Source organism: Cnephaeus nilssonii (assembly GCF_951640355.1).
Source record: "Cnephaeus nilssonii genome assembly, chromosome: 3".
Lineage (NCBI taxonomy): Eukaryota > Metazoa > Chordata > Mammalia > Chiroptera > Vespertilionidae > Cnephaeus > Cnephaeus nilssonii.
The window spans coordinates 39,234,880-39,253,308 of record NC_137074.1 but is presented as its reverse complement, the minus strand read 5'-3'; the positions used below and the strand labels follow the sequence as shown (position 1 = coordinate 39,253,308).

The following is an 18,429-nucleotide window of genomic DNA, read 5'->3' as shown; positions in this document are numbered from 1 at the left end:
TCTCGCCTTTTCTTCCTTACTAGAGGGGCTCAGGCGCCGCCCAATTTCCCAGGCCGCAAAAAAAAAAAATTAAAAAAAAAAGAAAAGGTTTCAGCCCGCCACATTTCAAGGTATTCTAGTTTTCCTCCCTTCGGATTCTGACCCTCAAATGGAGTGCCCGCTTCTCCTTCAGACACTCAAGTTTATGAGCCCCAAATCCTAGGACAAAGGTGAATTCCTAAGATTCCGCGACGCGCCCCCCCGAAAGGGTGGGGAGGGGTCGGCGCGGCCGGCGCGGCGCTCCGGCTCGGCCCGTCCGAGGGGCGGGAGCGCGGCTGTGACCACACAATCCCCCCGCCTCCCCTCAGGCTCCCCCGCCGCGCGGCGCTCGGGCCTGCTCCCTCCCGGCAGGGACTCGGCTCCTCCTCACCGGCCGGCCGAGGCCCGCACGGGCGCCCAAGGGAAAGGTTTCCCGAGGAGGAAAAACGCAAGCCGTGTCCGACGTTTGTTTCAAAAACATAACGGAGAGCCGGACCCCGAGACCGTTAAACCGCGGGCGGAGGGGGGGAGACGCAGGGAACCCCGGGGCCTCGGGCGTTTTGCCTGGCCGCCCTGGTCGCCTCCAAACCTCACTCCCCGGTACCACCAGGCCTCCCCCAAACCCGCCCCGGCCGCCAGAAGACCCGACACGGCGGCAGGAGGGTACCTTGTAGAAAGCCCCGTTGGAGCCGCGAACCTCCACCGTCAGCTCCGCCATGTTGGAACCGCAAAGGCCGCTGGGAAGAGGTTCTAGAAACTTTCCAACCAGCGGGGAGGCGGGGGAGGGGCGTGCAGGAGGCGGGGGGAGGGGCGGGGAAATAGGGCGGGGACTGGAACACCCCGCCCCACACCCCTGGGGTCTCGCCGCGCTGCCCCGACTCTCCCCGGGAGAGATCCCTCGACCCTTTACATCACCCGCCCCGGGCTCTGCGCGCCGCCGCCCACGCCCGGGTTTCCTCCCGGAACAATCGCCGACCTTTGTTGACCCGCCCAAGCGTCCCCGCCCCCCCCGCCCCCCCCCCGCCCCGCTCCCCGCGGGTCGCCCACCGCAGCCGGGCCCTCCCTGCAGCCCCGGGAAATGAGCCACCGGCACCCCGCCTGCCCGCCTCCTCTCGGGCCCACGACTCTCTGGGGTCTGGCCCCGCCACTTGGGCAAGTGCTGGTAGCCCGGAGCGGTGGCCGCCCCGAGGGAAGAGCGACCTGGGGCGCTCCACTTGCCCACGGACACAAACTTCCGAGGGGAGAAGAGAGCCTAAAAAATGAACATACTATGTGCTCCAAATTCTTTCGCCTATCTCTTTAAAAAAAAAATCAAAAATAAAAAAATCGGTGGGCTGCTCCTGAGCCAGAGTCCACGGTTCCCTACCTGGCGCAGTTGGGCCCGGCCCTCTCCCCACGTGCTGGCACCTGAGTGTGTAAAACTTCCTTTCCTTCCACTTGGACGTGTCCACAACCCGCCGCAGCGCGTGGGTGCGCGGCCATTGTCGGAGGTGGTCAGGGCAGCTTGTCGGGGAGCGGGGACCACGTTTCCCCGGCCGCAATGCTTTGGGAACGTCCTGGTGAGGCTTGTCTACCAGAAGCTACACCAATGCTGCAGGCATGGTGATGGAGATACTTTGAATAGTTTAACACTTTAAAAACTTCCGAAACGAGGTCTTTAGAACGAATGCTAGGACTCCTTTATGTGTCTATTGTATTGTCATTTTGACAGAAAATGTCTAAAAAAAAGGATGCTTTCCTGGCCCTCTATACTCTCAAGGAAATGCCCACTACTGGCCCAGTCTTTCGGGGAGGGGAGGGTAGATAAGGGGGGGGGGGGGTGTTCCTAAAAAAAATTTTAAAAAAAAATATGTACCTAATATTGGATCAGCACTTCTAATCTCCAAAAGTTCTGAAAGAAAATGGTGGCTGCAAAAGTGCTCAATATTGTACTGCTATGTACAGAATGTTTTAAAAAAGGTTGATCATGGTGAAGAAAGCAATCAAGTTAAATACCATCCTATTATGACCCTTCAGAATTGTAATGTTCTAGTTTGCTTTTTCCCCCCAACAGCCTTATTGAGATGGAATTCACATACCGTACAATTGGTCTGTTTAAACTGTAAATTCCAATAAGACTAAATTGGAGCAAGAGCATATCCTTGGGAAAGGATTAATAATAAAAGTCTCAGGGAAACGGAAGCAATTCGTACAAATTCTGTTCAGTTTCTGTTCTCCTTGGAAGGTATATGTAACATTGGCAACAGAGTCCTTTCTGTCCATTATCTGTCCTAGGCGGCTGGAACGGCAGGAGGTGTGAGACGGATGGGGTTGGTCTGGATCTGGGTTCAGCAACCTCGGTACTTGGGTTCTGGCCAGGAAAGAATTCAGAGCCAAGACCCAAACTGTAAGAGAACATTTATTTGGTAAATCACAGAAGTAGAAGGAGTAATTCCTAGAAGAAATGGGCTTAGGAAACCAGTTATAGAAATAAAGGGCCCTTGGAGCTTGGGAGTGAGGAATGTAATGGTAATGGGGGGAGGGGGGGTGGAGAGGGAGGAAAGGGAATCTTAAAAGAACAGGAAAGGCACAGGCATGGACCAGCTCCCAGGAGGGAGAGCGCACTGGGTTCTCTGTCCTAAGGGTTTTAAGGATGGAGATTTTAGGGGAGGTCTCAGGGGAAGCTTTATTTTTATTATTTTTATTGATTTCAGAGAGGAAGGGAGAGGGAGAGAGAGATAGAAACATCAATGATGAGAATCATTGATCAGCTACCTCCTGCACGCCCCCTACTGGGGATTGAGCCCACAACCTGGGCCTGTGCCCTTGACAGGAATCAAACCCCGGGACCCTTCAGTCCTCAGGCTGATGCTCTGACAACTGAGCCAAACTGGCTAGGGCCCAGGGGAAGATCTTATTAAAACATTCAGCAGCTTTCCACGTGTATCCTTTCAGGATCTAGGTCTCCACTGATTGATTCGTCAGCACCAGGGCAGTGGGTCATTAGTCAATGCAGCTGGTCCTGAGGTCAGCCATGGGGTCTCTTGCCTGATTTTGCTGTTTTTCCGGGCCTAGAGCTGAAATGCAACTGAAGCCTAGATGTTACCTCTAGGGAGGAAAGGTCAGGGGGTCCAAACCTCATGACCAAGGTCATCCTTGGGGGGAGGTCCTCCTCTGCTAGGCACCTGGGGCTTTCCACCCTGCTGACCTGTACCTGGCCCATCATCCTTGCTCTGCTCCTGTCTGCCTAACTGCCTCCCACATACCAAGGTTTGGATTTATCATTTAGGTTTTCAAAACTAAACAATAAGTGTGAAACTGCTAAGGGATAAATAATACAAATTATAAAGAAAAGCAAGGAAATAGCAGTTACCTCCTGGGATAGGAAAAAGAAAGTTTTCCAGCTAGCAGGGATATTAAAATAGTTTCCAAGACACTGATTAATATTTTATATATTAAGCTAATGGGTGTTCATTCTATTATTATTATTATTCTTGTCTAGACTGCCTGATTTTTATATACTTTTTTGAGTACATGTTATACCTTAAAATTTTTTAAGATTATTTGCAAACTTTAAAAAAAAATCAACATTTTCAATTTTACTATAAAATTCTTTGTATTTTGGATTAACTGCTTTTGCTAATTTTGACTATTTCTAGGAGGCATTTTGAAAGATAACTGCAGATGATATATACTTTGTAGTATTTTTTAAATATATTTGGGATAAGTAAAGTTACTTTGAAACACAGATGAAAGTTAATAGTGTTTTCTCCAAATTTCAATATAAAGGAAATTTCAAAGGCAAAAAGATGGAAATAAATAACTTTAAAAAATTGTACTGTCCAATATTCTCGAGTTATTAAGACAGGAGAAAGAATTGATTTTATAAAACATATTTTTAAACAGGCTATATCATTTCAAAATGATATGAAATGTGCATCAAAGAAAATTATTCTAAAGCTCTATAAAGCACGGCAGTACCACAGTTCTGGTCAATTGTGATAAGAGGAAGTGGCGAGGCGACTATAATCTGCCTGTGAATTTGATTAAAATTGTTTTCCTTTGAATCTATACTTGGTGATATTGAGAGGAAGATAGTTCTGTATAAAGAGCATTAAATCAGGTAGATGCAATTGGGCAAATATGGGAAAGAAGACATCTGCTCTAATTGAGGGTAGATAGAACTCTTTGTTCTTAGATTTGTTTGTTTTTCTTTTGTTTTTCATTTTGTTCCTCATAAAGAAGCTAATGATTTTAAAAAAAGGAGTTTCAGTAATAATACTAATGACACACTGCTGCAAAGAAACCATAAGTTCCCTGGCCAGTGGGGCTCAGTTGGTTGAGTGTTGTCCCATCCACCAAGGTCACCAATTTGATTCCCAGTCAGGTCACAGATTGTGGGTTTTGTCCCCAATTGGCAACTGGTTTACGTTTCTCTCACACATCAATATTTTTCTCTTCTCTTCTCCTCTCTTCTCCTCTCTTCTCCTCTCTTCTCCTCTCTTCTCCTCTCTTCCCTTCCCTTCCCTTCCCTTCCCTTCCCTTCCCTTCCCTTCCCTTCCCTTCCCTTCCCTTCCCTTCTCTCTCTCTCTCTCTCTCTCTCTCTCTCTCTCTCTCTCTCTCTCTCTCCCTCCCTCCCTCCCTCCCTCTCTCCCTCTTCCCTCTTCTCTCCCTAAAAAATTAATAAAAATGTATTTTTTTTAAATTAAAAGAAAAGAGAAACCATAAGAGCAGGAGATGACAAGGAGGGTGCATTGGATTCAATCCACTGAAAAAAGCTAGGTTCTTATCCATAAATAAGGTTTATTTTCCTCTGCTAAGTATTATTAGATATATTGGTAACCAAATACATATTTGTAAGGAGAGTAAGATTTTTGAAAAGTTTAGTGTGATTTCAAATATAACTGATAGTTATAAAAATGGTTTTTCACTCATTCATCAATTAAACATTTCTGGAATATACACAACATGTCAAGTATTTCCTAAATGGTCAGTACATAAAGAGCACAAAAAGTCATGGTCAATATTTTTAACCCTCAAATTCTGTAGATGGGTATATGTTGAGTAAAAATTTAAAAATTATATGAATTCCCCATCTTCTCCCAGGAAGTGAAGTGTGGGAGAAAAGAGGAAAAAGGGGAGATAATGCTTGCATCCTCAATTTCCTTTGAATTCTCCAATTTACTAATTAAATTGTGCATAAGCTTTAGTGTCAAGATAATAACCATAAAACCTATTCACAAATCATATTGTTTGTTTAAATGAAAATTGGCTTGGCATTCATCATGAGAAAGACCAAATTATATGTGACTTCACTTAGGAAACCTTGAGAATTTAAAAAAAATTATTAATGCACCCGAGCAGTCTTGATATTTTATTATAAATTTTCTTATAGATTTGTTTTACTTCCTTTTCTGATCCTGCCTTGTAAATTCTTTTCTACCAAGGCCAGAAAATAGACGTATTTTTTTTGCTTCTTTAAGTAAGGAATCATCTTCTTAGGGAAAGGCTGTCTTTGGTAAGATGACATCTTTGGAGAATAATATGTAACTAACAACAACTCAACATGTGTGATAACTCTGAAGTGTATCTTCTTGATGATCTTCATTCAAAGACACTGGTTTTCTAGGCAGATATATTGTGAAGGCATTTTAATGATATTGTTTCATTGTTATTATTATTGCATTTTCTATGCAAAATGTTCATATTTATGTGTTTTTTAAGTAAAGGAAAATGGGGTTTATTGAAGATATATTCCAAATGAGGGGTGGGCCAGTTGAGAGAGAGAGAAAGAGAGAGAGAGAGAGAGAGAGAGAGAGAGAGAGTATGTCTGGGCTGCTTATATGGCAAATGAGGATAAAATTCATTTTTTAAGTAATAATACTCAGTAATGAAAATGAACTTTAGTAAAATGGAGAAAAAGCTCTAGCTTTGACTTTTCTTTCATTCTACAAGGATTTATTAGACTTTTACTATTTTCCTAGGCACATGTGGGATATAATGGTGAGAAAAAATCCTTGTTCTCTAAGAGCTTTCATTTTATCAGACAATGAAGGTGACTAAACCAACAATTACAATAAATGGGGAAAAGGACTTGGTTCTTTTAGAACCCAGAACAGAGTATCTATATATATAAAACCCTAATATGCAAATAGACTGAATGGTGGAACAACTGAAAAACTGGGTGCTATGACATGTGCTGACCACCAGAGGGTGCGCGTGGAATAGGGCAGGCATCAGCCGTGGTGGGATGGTGGAGCAGGTGAGCGGGGGCACCAGACCAAGGGGGATGCCAGTCGCTGTCATTGGGGCAAGCCTCTGGTGGTTACTGAAAATTCTTTGCTCCTGTGTGCCGCAGTCCTGTCCAGCGCTCGCACTGGCTGCCGGCACCAAAGCCACCGCTTGCACCTGCTGCCGGCACCTGGCGCCGGCCCCAATTGCTTGGTGCTGTCCACAGGTGTGAGCAGCGGCTGCTGGCCCCAATCGCCCCAGAGGCCTGCTCCACCTCCCCCTGCTCCTGAGAGGCAATCATGGCTGGCAGCACATAGGAGCAGTGGTAGTGGGAACGGGGCTGCCAGCAGAGAGGGGACCGGGGGCTGTGATGGAAGGGGCCGGGCAGGGGGTGCAGAGGATGGATCAAGCCCTGCCCCTTGTGCCCACTGCATCCTCGTGGCCCACAGTTCTTTTCAAGGTGCACAAATTCGTGCACTGGGCCCCTAGTTTATATAATAAAAGCCTAAGCGACCATTACTGCGGAATGACCAGAATGATCGGATGCGCACTGACCACCAGGGGCCAGACACTCAACGCAGGAGCTGCCCCCTGGTGGTCAGTACGCTCCCATAGGGGGAACGCTGCTCAGCCAGAAGCTGGACTCACAGCTGGCGAGTGCAGCAGCAGTGGCGGGAGCCTCTCCTGCCTCCGCAGCAGTGCTAAGGAGCAGTGAGCTGAGTGGTAAGAAGCAGTGAGCAAGCAGGTGGTAAGGAGTGAGGGCTCCTGGACTGCAAGAGGATGCAGGCTGGGCTGAGGGATCCACCCACCCCACGCCAGTGCACAAATTTTGTGCACTGGGCCTCTTCTCATAACATAATCACATGGGAAGGCAATGCACTATTTCCTGGAGGAAGTGAGGTTTAACCTTTTGCACTCGGATGTCGAGATTAAAATTACTCTTTGAATGTATCAATAATTTGAAATATAAAAAAATCCAAATAAATAAGTTTGTATGAAAAGAAACTCCAGTTTTTTATTCTACTGCCGCGCTTTGTAAAATCTGGGGTATTTAAAAAATTAAATCCCGAGTAGAAAAAAGGAATTGAGAAAAAAGCAAGCAAGTGCAAAGGGTTAAATGAGATTTTACAATAAGAAATTACACTATGCATCTATAATAGGGATATATGGAATTATAATGATAATTCTTTTTTTAAAAAATATATTTTATTGATTTTTCACAGAGAGGAAGGAAGAAGGATAGAGAGCTAGAAACATCGATGAAAGAGAAACATCGATCAGCTGCCTCCTGCACACCCCCTACTGGGGATGTGCCCGCAACCAAGGTACATGCCCTTGACCAGAATCGAACCTGGGACCCTTCAGTCCACAGGCTGACGCTCTATCCACTGAGCCAAACCGGTTTCGGCAATATAATGGTAATTCTTAAAGATACATCCATAAACGTTCATAAGCTTCACATTTGACAGGTAATTAACTTTATAAACTAATTTATAAACAAATGATCATTAGGCAGGCAAATCCAGCCCCACTTTAAAGAAGAGGAAACATGTTAAAGATGGTAAGGTATAACTGAGATTCTAATCCCTTGAATCAGTGTATATCAAGTTTAGGCATATTAAAAAAAAAGGGGGGAGGGTAAATACATAATTGTTGACATAAAAAGTTTAAGCCCTTGCCCTAACCTGTTTGGCTCAGTGGATAGAGTGTCGGCCTGCAGACTGAAGGGTCCCAGGTTCGATTCCAGTCAAGGGCATGTACCTTGGTTGTGGGCACATCCCCAGAAGTGGGTGTGCAGGAGGCAGCTGATCAATGTTTCTCTCTCATTGATGTTTCTAACACTATATCCCTCTCCCTTCCTCTCTGTAAAAAATCAATAAAAATATATTTTAAAAAAAGTTTAAGCCTTTCTTGCACATTAATTTAAAATCAAGAGAACCAAGAATGTAATTTGTTCAGTACCCAGGAAATCTCAAAGCATACTGAATAGGACAATGAAAAAATATAGACTCATTTCACCATCACTAATCAACTATATTATTTTTCTGAGATAAAAAGCAAGTTATTTTTGGCATTGCTAAGGAATCCTATATTTCAAAATTATTTTAAGAATACATTTATAAAGTCACTTGTATGAGTGCCCCTGAAGGAAAATGAATTTTTAAAAAAATGGGTTGAAACTCCACAATCCTGGCCAAGTTGTCTAAAATCTCTGCTGGAACCTACCACACAGGATTATAGTGAGAAAATGAAATATAACAGTGTGCTTTGTAAACTCCTAAAGGCTGTTTAAGTTTACTCTCCTACAACTTTCTCCTGCTTGCTGCGTGCTGGGACTAGTGATTTATAAATAATAAAGGAATAAAGGAATATCTTCCCTACTGAATTATTTCCAATCATATAACAATTGGATACTGTTGGGTAGGGAAGGGAGTTCGTTGCTCTGTCATCATTATTCTCTCCATGATCAGCTCTGCTTTTATCTCTTCTACATTTTATTTTTTTAAATATATTTTTATTGATTTCAGAGAGGAAGGGAGAGGGAGAGATAGAACCATCAATGATGAGAGAGAATCATTGATTGGCTGCCTTCTACATGCCCTTGACTGAGGATTGAGCCTGCAACCCAGGCATATGCCCGACTGGGAATCGAACTGTGACCTCCTGGTTCATGGGTCAATGCTCAACCACTGAGCCACACCGACTAGGCTGTATTTTTCTTATTCCTTATTATTTCATTGTATTTTGTTTAATTTAAAAATTCTGGAATTTTCCAACAAAATTTAGTTGATGACTCATATGGGTCTTGGCCTGCAGTTTGGAAAACACTGAGGTTGTTAGGTTGCTAATAATATTCTTTATTTATCTATGATAATATGCCTTCTCTGCTTTCACTTTATGGATCCACGAAAGTTATGAGTAATATATAAAATGACTACTCTAAGGCAATAATTTTGTATAAGGCAGAAATTGCTTGATAGGAATAAAAATAAAGCTACAGGCTTCTAGAGAGAATAATCCAGGGTCCTAAATGTGAACTAGGCAAAGTTAACTAGAGAACTGTGGGAACAAGAATGGTGAAAAATATTGTCCCTAGGAGCAGGGAAAACAAAGTGGCATTAAATGAAACAGAACAGAGCAGGAGACAGAGAGAGAGAAAGTGGTTGGTTCAAGGCATTTGAGATGTGGGATCAGCTAAGTCAACCTTGGGTACCCTAGTATCAGGGCCTACCCATCTGACCTAGGAGGCCCTAGGCCTGCTGTTTCTATGACTCAGTAGTAACATACATAACATGCACATGTTGCAAAAATTTAGGAGCAATGATATGTATGAAAGATATGATTATCAGGCACAGATAAAATGTTTAATGTCATTGACATTTGTATGAAGACATTACATGAATTCCAATGGGATTAATCAAGGAAAGCTATTTTTTTTTTATATTGGCAAAAATGAAAGCTTTTGGAAGACAAGGAAATATGTCTAGCTAGAGTAGCTGCACTACCTCTTTTCACCACAAGTTTCACCTTGTGCTGGACATCTTCCGTTTGGTTCTCTAGGTCCTTTCTCCACTCTTCTCCAGCTTTCTCCATGCCCTGGGAGACTGACTGCACAGACCGCACCAGCAGGCTTTTTTTGCCTTCTAGCTTTGTACAGATGCCGCCAATAGAGAGCCCCCTCAGGAGATGGTAGGAGGGCAGAGAGCCATAGGAGCTGGTTCCACTATCTGACATCTGTTTGCATCCATTGACTGAAGATCGAAGCTACCTGTCAGATGACCCTCTTCTTATTAACGGCGTCTTTTTAAAACTCATCTCACCCAGCTGGCATGGCTCAGTGGTTGAGCGTCGACCTATGAACCAGGAGGTCACGGTTCGATTCCATGGTCAGGGCACATGCCCAGGTTGTGGGCTCGATGCCCAGTGTGGGGTGTGCTCCTATAAGGCAGCTGATCAATGATTCTTTCACCATTGATGTTTCTATCTCTCTCTCCCTCTTCCTTCCTCTCTGAAATCAATAAAAATATATTAAAAAAAATAAAACTCTCCTCAAGTTATCCAATTTGAGTATGCCACCTATTTCCTGCCAGTTCCTAAGTGACAGAGCCCTTTAGAACTCTGCTGTTTTTGACCCTAATTTTTTAAAAAATAAATAAGGTAAAATATCTAAGATAACCATAATGTAGTTTTCTCAATACAAGGAAGTAATATTTACTGTTTTCTTGTATTTCTCCATTTGTATTGGAAAAGGGAAAAAAAGAAGGGAGGGAGAGGAGAAAAGAAAGAAGGATGAAAATAGGAAATTAATAGTAAAATAGGAGACAAAGGAAATGAAAACCAATCAAACAGGCAGCAGGTTATAGTTGTTCAAGACTGAGCATCTGAAGTCACAAATCCTGGGCTGAACCACACAACCACTTACTAATTGTGTGGCACTAAAAAAGGTTACTTTTCTGCATCCTTAAATTGTTGAAAATAACATTTCCTACATCACAATACTGTTGTAAGGATTAAAATAAAAACACGTATAAATTCCTGGCAAATTTAGGTCCTCACTAATTTTACTTATTTCTTTTTTCCATTCTACTATTAAAACAACATGTAACTATTTGTGTGTATTTTCATTGACATTCGATTAATTTAGAATTAAAAGAGAATCAAAACCTACTCTTTCTTTTTTTTCTTTTTTTAAATTAAATGTATTGGGGTGACAGTGGTTAATAGGATCACATAGGTTTCAGGTGCAGATTTATATGTTGCAAGATCTGTATATTGCACTGTGTGCCTACCACCAAAAGTCAAATCATCTTCTGTCACCATATATTCGGTCTCTCTCACCCACAGCCCCCCACCCTCTTCCCTCTGGCAACCACCGCATGGCTGTTTATGTCCATGAGTTTCAGTTTTATATCCCACATATGAATGAAATCATGTGGTTCTTAGCTTTTTCTTCCTGACTTATTTCACTTAGCATAATATTCTCAAGGTCCATCATGTTGTTGCAAATGGCAGTATTTCATCTTTTCTTGTGGGCTGAGTAGTATTTCCTTGTACATATGTATCACATCTTTATCCAATCCTCGATGGAAGGACACTTTGGTTGCCTCCATGTCTTGGCCACCGAAAAAACCTACTCTTTCTGATTCCTAACACCACAGCAAAATTAATCATTCTAATCTACCCTAATGCGCCTGTGTTGCATAAATTCAGAGTTTTAGGCATTAATTCAAAGTTTTCAATATCAATTTAGTTCATAATTCATAAAATAGAACTTCTGGTTTGAGAAGATATAAACAAAAGTCAACTTAATAAAAAATATAGAGAATTCCAAAAACTATGTCAACTATTCTTGGATGACTATTTGATTTTACCAAGAAACTTTTAGAAGAATCATGTGTAAAAGAATCAAGAGCATTTTGATTCACTTTAAAATATTTCCTTACTTCCAGGAAAATGTGATTTTAAAATGTGGAGTGCTTAACTGGCAAGTATTAACATTTAAAAAATAATAATATTAAATACCAAGAATATTGATTGCTTTATTCTAATAAAGTGTTATTTTGACATTTTCTTTTTTGTAGTTAAATTAAGAAAAAACCACATACATGCAATGTACAAAGGAAATATGTGTTATATAGGTATATATAATATATTTTAACATATATTATATAAATATATACAAATATATATTTCAGAATCCAAGATTAGCAGAATGAAAGTTGAATGAATGTATGTCAGAATTTACCTTAATATGTGCAATAGTTCTCTATAGCATAATTTATTGTATTCAATAGGAATATAGCTATGGTTGTTATGGGTGAGTACTTAGAAATTAGTGTTTTCTTCAGTATAATTGACAAACTACAAGGTATATACAGCATTCTGAAAACTTCATTGTACCACCCAAAATCAAATGCAGGTGAAATGTATCCTGTAGCAGAAAAAATGTTCAATTATAAATTTAAGAACATTTAAAAATTAAAGCTGATTGAAACCATACCATGAATGGTACAGTGTTTCATGTACATATCTGAAAGACATTTGAAAAATATGTATGTGCTCATAAATAAAAATTAGTGCCTTCTATGTGTGAAACAACATAAGCCACCTTTTTGATAATGGAAAATATTAAATAAAATATATGAGTCACCCTTGTAAGAAGGGAATCCATTTTTAATTAAAGGGAGATTTTGAAGCAGTCACTTTGCCCCTTGGTTTATTCCACTCCAAATCAATAAATGCCCCTGCTCTGGAATATTAACAATAACTTGTTCAGCAAATTAGCTGAACTAGTGGGCTAAGACTCGAAGCCCCAATTCAGATTGTATTTTGATGTATTCTCATTTCCTTCACAGATTTCTTCCTCCTGTCATCTGCCATCCAAGTTATGAAAAGCTAAAAGGTCTCTCAAATGTGAAATACAGAAATTAAACTCTAACTCCTATTCTTGGTTTACTTTAAGTTTTGTGATTCGTGCTTTAGATAACTTTTAAAAACATAAAACAGCCCTAGCTGGATTGGCTCAGTGGATAGAGCATCGGCCTTCGGACTGAAGGGTCTGGGTTTGGTTCTAGTCAAGGGCACATGCCCGAGTTACAGGCTTGATCCCCAGTAGGGGGCGTGCAGGGGGCAAGCCAATCAATGATTCTCTCTCATCAGTGATGTTTCTCTCTCTCCCTTTCCCTTCCTCTCTGAAATCAATAAAAATATATTAAAAAAAAACATAAAACATGACTAGTATTAAAGATAAAAATAGTGTAGATATTGCAATATTACCTATTACTAAATTCTGTTTTTATTTGTTTATTTTGTTCCTTTTTTCCATTTAGGTCTTTTTCTCTCGTAGCCATTAAAAACAAACAAACAGACAAAACAAATACACTTCAATGTAACCTATGTTGCTTGAGACAGCAATTCTCTGTTAAATTTTTCTGCTGTGGCTTTTGAATTAAGCTTAAAGGTGCTTCAGCTGTTTTTTTTTTTTTTTTATTCAATGAACGGAAGTTGAATGTAAGCTCCATAGCAAGAGGAAATTTTGTTTTGTTCATTGATATATTTCAAATACAGTACCCATACACTGTAGAAGTTTAGTAAATATTTGTTGACTATCATAGTTTTTGTCTGTAACAAAAATAAAACAAAACAAAAATATTTACATTTGAAAGTAAAAGTCTTTCCTCCCATAATCCTGATTCCCCAGAGTAACTACTGTTGGGAGTGTGTGTCCTTGTACACATATTTCTATGTATATCTACTTTTTTTTTAGTTCTTAGTGAGGGTACATACTTTATATGTTAATAGGCCAGTGGTCGGCAAACCGCGGCTTGCGAACCACATGTGGCTCGCGAGCCGTGGTTTGCTACTCTGTTGACTGAGTTTGCCGACCACTGTCATATACTACCCTTTACCTCTTTGCACACAATATGCCACAATTGCCTAATCCTCACAGCTTCCAACTACATGGTAACATTTAATCTAGTCCAGTGGTTGGCAAACTCATTAGTCAACAGAGCGGCAAACCGCGGTGCGCCATTTGCAAATCACTGTAATAGGCTATTTGTATTCTTATTCTGTTTATATACTTTGCCCTTTTTCCCCTCATAGGACACATGTAAAATATAATGAGCTTCTGCACTACTGCTGTATGGCATCAGCTATAATTCATTCCTGTCTTCAGTAATTGCATTGATATTTTAAGATCTTTTGGCAAATTGTCACATGCTGAAATTTCCAGAAATCTAATTCTGATTTGTTTACTAAAATACTAGAGACCTGGTGCATGAAATTCGTGCATGGGTAGGGTCCCTAGGCCTGGCTGGCGATCAGGGCTGATAGGGGCCTTCCGACTGCTGGCCAGGGCCTTCCTTCATTTTGTGCCGCCCCCTGGTGGTCAGCGCACGTCATAGCAAGTGATCAAACTCCTGGTCTCCTGGTCGAACTCCTGAGGGGACAATTTGCATATTAGCCTTTTATATAAATAGATTATGTGAGCTTTGGAAACTTACTCAACGTCTTCATGCCTCATATGCCTTGACTATAAAATGGAAGCAGCTAAGGGGTTAGTGATGAATATTTGGCAAACCTTGGTCATTGAAATGAATAATGAATGGAATTTCTCACTTTTATGATCTAGTCCCATGCTACCACCAAGCAGGAATCAAATAAATTGCATATGCTGTAAAATTAAAAGAATAGAATAGTCATTTATTTTTATATGTAATTAATACAATCATTTAAAATTCACACTTCAAAAATTTGAAAAATAATGAAACACTGTTATCATACAATTAAAATTTGAGAAAGCGTTTATTAAATAAATGGTATGAAATACTTATGCAGCTAAGACTATTTAGAGTGAATCAAAATTAGAATGAAAACCTCCCGTGCTATACTAATGCATTTAAAATTGTTTTCCTTAATTTGTAAGTGCTTTCGGAAGTACTAATGCAAATTTGATTTTAACTCATTACATTTTATTTACTTATTTAAAAAAATATTTATTGTTGATAGTATTACATATGTCTCCCTTTTCCCCCCATTGGCTCCTTCTAGCCTGCCCCCAACCCCCACCCTAGGCCTTCACCACCCTATTGTCTGTGTCCATGGGTTATGCATATATGCATACAAGTTCTTTGGTTGATCTCTTCCCTCCCACCCACCCTCCCCCGCCTTCCCTCTGAGATTCTATGTCTCTGGACCTATTTTGTTCATTAGTTTATTTTGTTCATTAGATTCCACAAATCAGTGAGATCATGTGATACTTGTCTTTCTCTGACAGGCTTATTTTGCTTAGCACAATACTCTCCAGGTCCCTCCATGCTGTCTCAAAGGGTAAGAGATCCTTTTTTTTTTCCACTGCTGCACAGTATTCCATGCTGTAAATGCAGCACTGCTTTTTTATCCACTCATCTACTGATGAGCATTTGGGCTGTTTCCAGATCTTAACTATTGTAAATAACGCTGCTATGAACATAGGCATGCATGTGTTCTTTCTGATTGGTGTTTCAGGCTTCTTAGGATATCCTATCTAATAAAGAGGGAATATGCTAATTGACCATCACTCCATCACAAAGATGGCTGAACCCACAGCTGAGGCCAAGTTCCCATAAGGAGCCTTAACGAGCAATCAGCAGGGACCTGAGGCTATGCCCTCCCCCCACCCCGTGGGGCTTGACAGGGGACCTCAGGCTGTGCCCCCACCCAGCAAGGCTTGACAGGGGACCTCAAGGTGCACTTCCCATCCTGGTGCTGGGCTAGGGGACCTCAGGCTGCTCCCCCCGCCCCAGCGCCAGGCCAGGGGACCTCAGGCCGTGCCCCCCACCAGGTGGGGCTTGACAGGGGACTTCAGGCCATGCCCCCCACCCTGGCACCAGGCTGGGGGACCTCAGACCGCACCCGCCTGCCTGGCGGGGCTTGACAGGGGACCTGAGGCTGCACCCCCGGCCCCAGCACCGGGCCAGGGGACCTGAGGTTGTGCCCCCCTGCCTGGCTGGGCTTGACTGGGAACCTCAGGTCATGCCCCTCACCCAGCAGGGCTTGACAGGGGACCTGAGGCTGCACCCCCCACACAGCAGTGCTTGACAGGGGATCTCAGGCCATGTCCCCCACCTGGCAGGGCTTGACGGAGGACCTCAACGCATGCCCCCGCCCCGGTCTGGGCTGGGGGAACTCAGGCCATGCCCCCCGTCCTAGCGCCCGGCCAGGGGACCTGAGGCTACACCCCTGCCTGGCAGGGCTTGACAAGGGTGGGACTGGCCGGGTCTGGATCTAGCCCAATGGTGGGGGTGGCTGGCTGGGTTTGAGTCTCACACGATTTTGAGGTGCATGTGGGTGGGCAGGGACTTGACTCTGGGTCCCGTGGTGTGCCCCAGACTCTGACAGGAGGAAGGTTTTCATATACATTTTACTAATTTTCTTTCATCTCTGACACTTCTATTATAGAGAAAGGGCAAATATCAATATTAAATTATTTCCTCTAATTAATCCCCTTTTAATGTGCATGAATTTCGTGCACCAGGTCACTAGTCCTATCTAATAAAGAGGGAATGTGCTAATTGACCATCACTCTATCACAAAGATGGCTGCACCCATAGCTGAGGCCAAGTTCCCATAAGGAGCCTTAACGAGCAATCAACAGGGACCTGAGGCTACGCCCTCTTCCATCTCTGTGGGGCTTGACAGGATACCTCAGGCCGTGCCCCCCACCTGGCAGGGCTTGACAGGGGACCTCAGGCTGCACCCCCCACCCTGGCATCAGGCTGGGGGACCTCAGGTCATGCCCCCCACCCCGGCGCCAGGCCAGGAGACCTGAGGCCATGCCCCCTGCCTGGTGGGGCTTGATGGGGGACCTCAAGGTGCACTTCCCATCCTGGTGCTGGGCTAGGGGACTTCAGGCTGCTCCCCCCGCCCCAGCACCAAGCTGGGGGACCTCAGGCCATGCCCCCCACCAGGTGGAGCTTGACTGGGGACTTCAGGCCATGCCCCCCACCCCAGCACCAGGCCGGGGGACCTCAGACTGCACCCCCCGCCCGGTGGGGCTTGATGGGGGACCTAGGGCATGCTCCCCACCCAGCGGGGCTTGACAGGGGACCTCAAGGTACACCCCCAGTGCTGGGTCGGGAACTCAGTCCGTGCCCCCCCCACCCAGTGGGGCTTGACAGGGGACCTGAGGCTGCGCCCCTTGCCCGGTGGGGCTTGACAAGGGTGGGACTGGCTGGGTCTGGATCTAGCCCAATGGGGAGGGGGCAGCTCGGTCTGGGTCTCACTCAATTTTGAAGTGCATGTGGGTGGGTGGGGACTTGACTCTGAATCCCGTGGTGCACCCCAGACTCTGATAGGAGGAAGGTTTTCATATATATTTTACTAATTTTCTTTCATCTCTGACACTTCTATTATAGAGAAAGGGCAAATATCAATATTAAATTATTTCCTCTAATTAATCCCCTTTTAATGTGCATGAATTTCATGCACCGGGCCACTAGTATATATATACTAGAGGCCCGGTGCACGAATTCGTGCACGGGTGGGATGCCTCTGGGTGGCCTGCAGGGATTGGCCTGAAACCCACAGTCCAATTCTGCCTGCAGCTCCTACCTGCCACTCCCGCTCATCCCAGTCCCACTGTGCCTGCTGTGGGCTCGTGCCCAATCAGTCCTAATAGGGAGACTCACCAGCCATGAGCCCTGTATCTGGCGCCCTCCCTAGGGGAGTGGCCTGCAGGATCGGGCTGAAACTGGCTCTCTGACATCCTCCGAGGGGTCCAAGAGGGTACAGGCTAGGCTGAGGGACCCCACCAGTGCACCATTGGGCCGGGGAGGGACTGTGGAAGGGCTCCAGGGCGTGTCCGGCCCATCTTGCTCAGTCCTCATCAGCCAGACTCCAAAAGCAAGCTAACCTACCTGTCAGAGCATCTGCCCCCTGGTGGTCAGTGCACATCATAGTGAGTTGTTGAGCAGCCTTAGCATATCATTAGCATATTGTACTTTGATTGGTTGTTCGGTTGTTCTACCGTTCGGTCTATTTGCATATTACTCTTTTATTATATAGGATATGCCTGTTCTTGTGCCAGTACAAGTCTGTTTTGATTACAGTGGCTCTGTAGTATAATTTCATATCTGGTATCGTGATTCCTCCAACTTTGTTTTTTTCCCTCAAGATTGTTGCAGCTATTTGGGGTCAGTTTTTTTTGTTTGTTTGTTTGTTTTTTTTTTTTTTTTTGTTTTGTTTTTTGGTTTCATATAAATTTTTGGTGTATTTGTTCTAGCTCTGTGAAATATGCTGTTGGTATTTTAATAGGAATTGCATTGCTTTGGGTAGTGTGAACATTTTAATAATGTTAATTCTACGAATCCATGAACACGGTATATTCTCCCACTATTTTACATCGTCCTCTATCTCTTTTTTCAACATCCTGTAGTTTTCCGAGTACAAGTCTTTTACCTCCTAGGTTAAGTTTATTTCTAAGTATCTTATTTTTTGTTGTTGTTGCAATGGTAAATGGGATTGTTTGTTTAGTTTCTCTTTCTGAGAATTCATTATTGGTATATAAAAATGCCATTGATTTCTGGGTGTTAATTTTGTATTGTGCTACATTGCCAAATTCATTTATTAAATCTACTAGTTGTTTGATGGAGTCCTTAGGGTTTTCTATGTAAAATACCATATCATCTGTGAATAATGAGAGTTTTACTTCCTCCTTTC

At 43.2% G+C, this 18,429-nt stretch overlaps 1 protein-coding gene across 4 annotated transcripts in view; it reads right to left on the bottom strand.

The window, feature by feature from the left end:
* Nucleotides 1–833, bottom strand: part of FXR1 (FMR1 autosomal homolog 1) — a 68,209-nt gene extending 67,376 nt beyond the window's left edge. For 2 of the 4 annotated variants that reach the window (XM_079766233.1, XM_079766234.1), the window contains exon 1: nucleotides 686–833. In XM_079766233.1, the coding sequence (XP_079622359.1) occupies nucleotides 686–736 (51 nt within the window). In that variant the 5' untranslated portion in view covers nucleotides 737–833. The remainder of the gene's footprint in view (nucleotides 1–685) is intronic. The other 2 variants (XM_079766235.1, XM_079766236.1) reach the window with 2 other exon arrangements.
* Nucleotides 834–18,429: the final 17,596 nt, after the last annotated feature.